The sequence below is a fragment of the Pogoniulus pusillus genome, chromosome 41, assembly GCF_015220805.1.
Source record: "Pogoniulus pusillus isolate bPogPus1 chromosome 41, bPogPus1.pri, whole genome shotgun sequence".
NCBI classification, from domain to species: Eukaryota; Metazoa; Chordata; class Aves; order Piciformes; family Lybiidae; genus Pogoniulus; species Pogoniulus pusillus.
The window spans coordinates 1,876,656-1,883,884 of NC_087304.1; the positions used below are offsets into that span (position 1 = coordinate 1,876,656).

Genomic DNA, 7,229 nt, shown 5'->3' on the forward strand with positions numbered 1-7,229 from the left:
TCCCGGCATGAACTTGTTCTACGAAGATGAATGATTAACCTGCAGCGCTGGCGCCGAGCCGGGCCGGGCCGTGCGTCCGCGGTGCCACCCAACCCAGCTGAGCCCTGGCCCCGCTGCCGCTTCTCTCGCTGCCCCGGCCCCAAAACTGGGCTGTAAACAGGGCCTAGGCTGAAACCCGAGCGAGTGCTTGCGTCCAGCCTGTAACCCAACACTTCCTGGCAGCAAGGTCGGCACTGCCCAGATCGCGAGAAAAATCCTCAGGTCAGATCTCCCCACATGGGTTTTGGGGACCTGGAGGATGCCGAGCCCCAGCCTCCAGCTGATCCCCAGGGATTTGGGGCACTGGAGGGCGAGGATGTAGGCTGATGGTGAGACAGGGGCCCTGAGGCGATGCGGACCGGTGGAAGTCCTGTGCCGGGAAGCGAGGAAGCTGCGCCGGGACGCGGGGCTGGTGCCACCTCGTGGCTCCAACAGCGGCTGGACGCTTCGGACCTGCGGCGCCGGACACCGGCGGGCGCGGCAGAGGTGGGCATGGTCCTGAGCGGTCCGAGTGAACGCATCCAGGACCCGGAGCTGTAGGAACAGCTCAGTGTCAGCTATCCCCATCTCCGGAGCGCCAGGAAGAGCCATCAAGCCCCAGCCTCCCACTGCTGGCTGGGGGAACGCGCCGGAACTCAGCCGTGCGCGGCCGCGGGCTCTGCTGCGCTATCTCGGGGCCGCATCGGCGTGAGTTCCGCCCGCGCGCTGCTGCTCTGAGCATCTCCTTGGTGAAATCTCTTCCAGAACCCGAGTGGGGCCAAAGGCAGCAGCGAGGAGGCCGAGCCGTGCGCTGGCAGCTGTGGCAGAGTCACCGCGGCTCTGCCGACAGTGCCCTGCCCCGGACTTCCCCGGGGCTGCTAACTCTGCTCAGCTTTGGTTTTTGGTGTTTTGTTGGGTTTGTTTTCTTCTTTTTTTTTTTTTCCCTCCATTTTTTGCACTCTCAGCAAGTCAGCTCTGACGCCTCCAGTCCCCGACACAAAACCACAAACCACTCTTCATCTTCAGCATCTGCAGTTCTGTCCCAGATAAGGCCCAGGGCAGCGGCACAGCCCCAGGCAGGGGCGGTGGAGGAGCCTTGCTTGCCCCACATCACCTCCATCCCGGCCCCGCAGACCTCTGTGTTGCCCTCGGCTCCAAATTCCTGCTGAAATCTGCCTGGACAGGCAAAAGAAGCCACCTCAGCTCTGCTGCTTCTTGCATTTCTTTATGGCTTTATTTTTTTGTTACATCTCTGTATTTTTTTTCACCTTTTTCTCTAGTTTTTCCGAACTGTCAGTGTTTGGTGCTGGGGCTATTTGTGCCCCCACCCCATCAGAGCCATGCTGGACCCAGCTCTGGTAGGAAGCAGTCAGCTGGGATGAAGCTCTTCTTCTGCTCCTGACCTGGCCAAGGAAATGCCCTCAGCTCCAGCTGGGCTCTGCAGCCACCTTCCCTTCTCATTTGTTACCAAGGAACAGTTGAGGCTGGACCAGATCCTGGCTCTATGGAATCTGGAGGCATCCCCTTCCACGTCCTGGTTACAACAGGAAGAAAACCTGAAAATGATAGTGTGCCCACGAGGTGGGTGCTCAGCATCCCATGGCATGCCCCTGTCCCTCTCCTGCCATCCATCCCTGCTGCCCCTGGTCCAGCACTGGTTGTGGCACTAACTCCTGTGATGGGTCCTGTCCTTCCTCATTCCTGATGATGATGGGTTTGTTGGAGATGAGAAGGGTGATGGGAATCAGTGGCTGGTGGAGGCCCCACTTTCCCTCCTCTTCCTTCTCTTCCTCCTCGTTGGGCACGTGGCTGATGCAGCTGATGCTGCTGGGTGGTGACAAAGCCTCTGGGCACAGCACCTCCTGCCTGCGGTAGGCAAAGGGCAGCTCCTGCTCGCATCCCGGCGGGCACAACGCCACCAGTTCTTCAGCTGTGGGACCAGGCTGAGGTGTGCCAGGCCATGTGCTGGTGTTGGTCATCTCCTTGCCAGGATTTGGCTCTGGCATCAGCAGCTCCTTGCTGGGATTTGGCTCTAGCATCAGCAGCTCCTTGCTGGGATTTGGCTCTGGCATCAGCAGCTCCTCGCTGGGATTTGGCTCTGGCATCAGCAGCTCCTTGCTGGGATTTGGCTCTGGCATCAGCAGCTCCTCGCTGGGATTTGGCTCTGGCATCAGCAGCTCCTTGCTGGGATTTGGCTCTGGCATCAGCAGCTCCTTGCTGGGATTTGGTTCTGGCATCAGCAGCTCAACTGGGCTGAACCTCTCTGAGGGCTCCACAAAGCCTGGCCCGGGCTGGCTCTAAGGGTCAGATACATTTGGAATGGGGACAACCCATGCCAGGGCCATGCACAGGTGCCTGCTGGAATGCAGGATATGACCCTTCCTGCACCTCCCATCTCACCTGGCTTATTTCACTGGTGAAGAACTGGATGGCTTTCGTGTCCATGGGCTTGGGCAGGGGTGGGAAAAGGAGCTGGTAAGCCCTGGGAAAGGGGTGGTTGGTGAGGGGATGGGTAATGAGAGAACTGGGGGCCTGGTGGCCAAGGCAGGGGGGGGTGAGGGTGGTGCCATCACCTCTTTTTGATCATCTGGTAGATGATGGCCATGATGGGGAGACTGAGGGAGATGCCCATGTACTTCATGTTGGATTTCCATGCTGCTCCCTGAGGACCTGGGGATGGGCATGGCTGGGTGGTGGCAATTCTGTCCCCAGCACCCCCACGTGGGATGTGGGAGCCATTTCAAGACAAGGGTGAGTACCCCATGGAGAGCACCCACAGGGACTGGTGCCATTACCCAGTGCCTTGGTCTGGAAGTGCCACCAAGTGCCACAGGTCCTTCTGCTCTCTGCTGTCACCTCTTGAACAGCCACCCTGTAGGCTGTGCCGGGCCGTAGGTTTTGGAGGGTGTGGTGAGACACCGCAGCCTCCACTTCGGCATCTGCACAAAGGGTAACCAGCAAAGGGTGTCCAGCAGCTGCCTGCAGGCTGCCCTCCCCCTGCCCCACAGGGACACGGGGGCCCCACTCACACGTCACATTGTCCCCCTTGGCCATGTGGCAGATGAGGTACTTGGCTGTTGTCCCAGGACAGGTGGCACGGGAGGGTGGGCTCCACTGCAGGACGATGGTGGTGGCATCCCCAGTGCTGGCATTGATGCGGATGGGCACGGCCAGTGAGGCTGCATGTGATGGAGGGGGGGTGGTAAAACCCAAAAGGGAAGCGTTTTGCACCCCCCTCTCTCTGCAGCTAAACCCTGCAGCACTCCCTGGCTCCCCAGGTACCGTTGCTGGCATAGTGGTGCCGCAGGGCGAAGGTTGCCCAGCCCTGCTCCGGGGCCCAGCCGTGCACTGCCAGGCGGTGACATGCTGGCACTTCCAGTGCTCCTGGGGAGGAACCAGGGGTGCTAGTTAAACCCTCACAAGGATCCAGCCTCAAGCAGGGGGTACAGGCTGGGGGCTCAGGGGATCTCCTTGCCTCTCTCCACGTGGACGCTCCCGGCTGGGAAATCCCGCTGGATGCAGCTGCCTTGTTTTGGCTCTCCAGGCAGTGCCTGCTGCTCAAAGCAGTAGACAGAGCCAGGGCTTGGTGCTTCCCACTGTGCCGTCACTGTGCCACCCTCCACGCTGATGTCCTCGAAGCCAAAATCTGGGATAAAATGGGAGTTGTGAGGGAAGGCTGGGAAAAGAACTCCCTCGGAGCTGCCTGGGAGCTGGGTCCTTCCGTGGGCTGGGTACCTGCATGCTCCTCTGCTGGCACACGGATCTGCTGCTGTGGGCCTGGCCCGGCGGCGTTGGCAGCCGTCAGCACGATTTGGTACTCTGCCCCAGAGAGGGTGAGGTTGTGCATTGTCACCTCCCTCAGCACCACGACGTCGTCCTCAACCAGCTTGGTGCAGCGGCACGCTGGCATGTGGGCACGCAGTGTGTAGGTGACATCTCCCTGCTCCTTGGGGGCTTGCTTGGGGAGGGAGAGGGAGGGATGAGATTGGTGGGGGGAGGGGATGGACACCTGGCAGGGGCCCCGGGGATGTCGCCATACCTGCCAGTCCAGCCTCAGCACCCGCTGCCCGTTTCTCCCCAGCTTTCCCAGCTGGTAGCTCAGCACTGGACTCTCCTGGATTTCTGCAAAAGGAAGGAGCCTGCCTGGGCCATCGGCGGGTTTGGGAGCTGCCTGGATCCCATCCACCTCCTCTCCTCTTCCTCACCCTCGGGGATAAAGATGGAACTGCTCCAGTTGCTCCAGTAGCTGCTCCAGTATGGGAGCTTGTGTCGGAGCTGGACCTCAAAGGTACTGTTCTGCCCCAGGGCGCAGGTCACTAGGGTGAGGTGACAAAGTCAGGCAAGAGGTGACACTGCCCTCCCTTTCTCCCCAGCTTTTGGCACTGAGGAGTGCTGCGGGGGCAGGGAGGAGCTCAGGGCAGAGCCCACCCAGCTGCAGGATCTGGGTCCCTCTATGGGAGATGCTTATCCCTTGCATCCCCACAGGCTAAACCAACCTGAGTCATCATCCTTGCCCATCACTGCCTCACACGTCACCTGCAGAGAGAACCAGGGACACAGGCACCCACCTGGTAAAACCAGTATGTTACTGGGACATCAAAGTGGATGTCACACTGTGTCCCCCCAGACAATCTGGGGACTGGGAGAGCAAAACAGGGCACAGGCGACACGGTGGCCAGGAGGGTCCCCTCAGCCAGGGGTACCACGCCTTTGGTGCTGGCACCTTCCAACAGCAACTGGGAGGGGCAGGGGGTCCCCAGCTGCTGGGGACAAGTGTCCAGATTTCCTCTGTCGTCATCGTTGGTGTAATCTGGGGCTTGTCTGCATAATCCCTACACATCGCAGCCTGATCCCGTTATGGGCACAGCAGGATCCTGCAGCTGGGAGGATCCAGCAGAGACGATAACGCCGCAAAACAGATGGGACATGGATGACTTTGGTGGCAGGGACACTGGCATCACCAAGCCCTCGTGCTCCCTAGGCTGCCCAAACTGCCCTGGCACTGCTGCCCATCCCATCAGTCACTGCTGGCTCTGTCAAACCAGAGCTTTTACCTGTGTCCAGCCACGGTCACCTGGCCTCTGGAAGCGAGCCTCCCGCTGCAGTGGCTGGCCGCTGCGCTGGCATGGTGGCCTTGGCATCTGCAGCCATAGTTGCCCACCAGTCCTGTTGAAGGACATCTCAGCAGGAGGTGGATCCAGCTTGACTGTAAAGAACAGGTTTGGTTGTGGTTATGGGCGCTCGTGCTGGTACCTGGGTTGGCCTCACCAATGCTTACCGGCCTCATTGAGGTACAGTGTGATGTTGGGGGTCCTGTGAGTGTGGTTCCCCCAGCGCCCCTCCACCCAGGCAGTGGCATTGATGAAGATGTAAACACGATGATGACTCAGCTTGTACGTAGTGTTCGTGCCCACCTTGAACTCCTGGCATGGCTTGGGTGGTGTGTAGCTGGAGCAGGAGTGGGCAGAAGGTCAGACCCACAAAGGGTCCCCAGTGGGACTGGGGTGTGGAGGGTGCATGTCCCCATGTGTCCTGGTCAGGATGTATCCCATGGACTCCCCAAGCCAAGATGCCCGTCCCCACCGTGGTGCCTGACTCACCAGAAGGTCAGCAGGTAGGAGGTGTTGCCAATGGGGCCTAGGGGTGGCCAGGAGCAGAGGAATGAGCGGGACTGGCATTGCTTCCAGCAGGAGAATCCAGGGGCCGTGGCGGTACCTGCACAAGAGAGCAGTGGTTGGAGAGATCCCACACCCCCAAAACCCAGTGGGTTGAGCAAGGCCAGGATGGAGCAGCAGCTCCATTGCCGTGTTGCTCACCCGAGGGACCCAAGCATCCACCTGGGTGATTCTCCCCCCAAGCTCCCCTTTGCCCCCCTCCCTGGGGCTGTGGCACTGGCCAGTGCCGCTCGCCCTGGCCCCTGCCCGCTGCTGGCAGGGCTTCACCCAGCTTCAGTCGTCCCTGCGGTTTCAGGCGAGCGAATCCATCTCCGCCGCAGCTCCCCAGGGCCTTATCGCCCCCGAATCGTTCATTGAAAGTCTTGTGCAGTTATCTCTCATCTGCCGGCGCCGCAGAGGCACTCACCCACCGCCGCCAGCGCCGCCAGCAGCCACGCGGCCATCAGCCGCCGGGAGCGGCCCACGCTGGACCGGGGCTCCGCTGCCCTGCCGGGATGACCTCTCCCCCAGCACCTGGGGGGTGCCCCCTTCCAGCTCGGAGGCGGCCTGGGGCCGGCGGCAGGTCCCCGCGCCCGGCGCTTCCTCTTCTGCCGAGAGCTCGCCTCAGGAGGCTGCTCCCAGGCGCGCAGGGCGCGGGGCGGTGGGGGTGGGGAGGGGGGGGGGGGGGGGAGGTCATGCCTCACCTTTACCCAAACCAAAAGAGAAAGCAGCCAAAACGCACCCCTGTGCCGCTCGCCCCGCTGGCACCAGAACCAGCCCTGCCCCATGGCGCGGCCCGGTGAGAAGTGCAAGGTAAGCGAAGGGGGGGCTGGGGGCTTTTGGCTGAGTGCTTGGTGTGGGTTTGCCCTCCCCCCACTCCGTGACCGCCGAGTCTTGGGCGGCTGCTCCAGGCCTGGGCTTGTTCAGGTACCGGCAGCGTGTGGCTGGCTGCTGCCGAAAGCAGACTCCTGTCCCCATCCGCGGCACAGTTTGTCCCCCGCGGTGGTAAACAAAGCCCCAGTGAGGCAGGAAAGCAGCGGTGCCACCAGGATGCTGGTGCCCGCGTGATGGAGCGGGTGACGCCAGGATGGTGGAGCCGGGTGGCACCGAGGGCCAAGCACAGAGCCCCCTTGTTCCCACAGAAAGTGTCCTCTTGTGTGGCTTTCGCTCGGGGCTGGAGGGCAGCAGTGGCAGGAGTGTCCCTGTGTTGTGACCTCTCTGCTCCACTGCTGCTGGCATGGCCAAAGTGGGCACACAGAGGGTCCCCTGGCACCTGCTGCCCTCCCACTTCAGCACTGTGTGCTCCTACATGCCATGCTGTGCCAAGTTGAGCCATGCTGGGCTTTGCCAAGCAGCAACACATGGCAGGACTGTGCTGTACCTAACTGGGCTGTGCCATGCCACATTAAACTGGGCTAGGCCATGCTGTGCCATGCCAGATGGGGATGTGTCATGTCATGCTGGGCTGTACTGGGCAGCACTGGGCTACACCATGCACATGGCAGATCTGGGCTGGACCACACTAAGCCAGGAGTGCTGGTCTCACCCTGTGCCAGG

General features: G+C 61.4%; 1 protein-coding gene across 1 annotated transcript; it reads right to left on the reverse strand.

The window, feature by feature from the left end:
• Nucleotides 1-1,230: 1,230 nt before the first annotated feature.
• Nucleotides 1,231-5,885, reverse strand: IL12RB1 (interleukin 12 receptor subunit beta 1). The gene is given in 15 exon segments (XM_064174979.1): nucleotides 1,231-2,315; nucleotides 2,419-2,500; nucleotides 2,592-2,688; nucleotides 2,814-2,957; nucleotides 3,048-3,197; nucleotides 3,301-3,402; nucleotides 3,494-3,664; nucleotides 3,754-3,976; nucleotides 4,058-4,140; nucleotides 4,224-4,334; nucleotides 4,515-4,554; nucleotides 5,073-5,224; nucleotides 5,297-5,466; nucleotides 5,619-5,770; nucleotides 5,772-5,885. Coding segments are annotated over 15 exon segments (2,433 nt in total). The 5' UTR covers nucleotides 5,820-5,885; the 3' UTR covers nucleotides 1,231-1,607.
• Nucleotides 5,886-7,229: the final 1,344 nt, after the last annotated feature.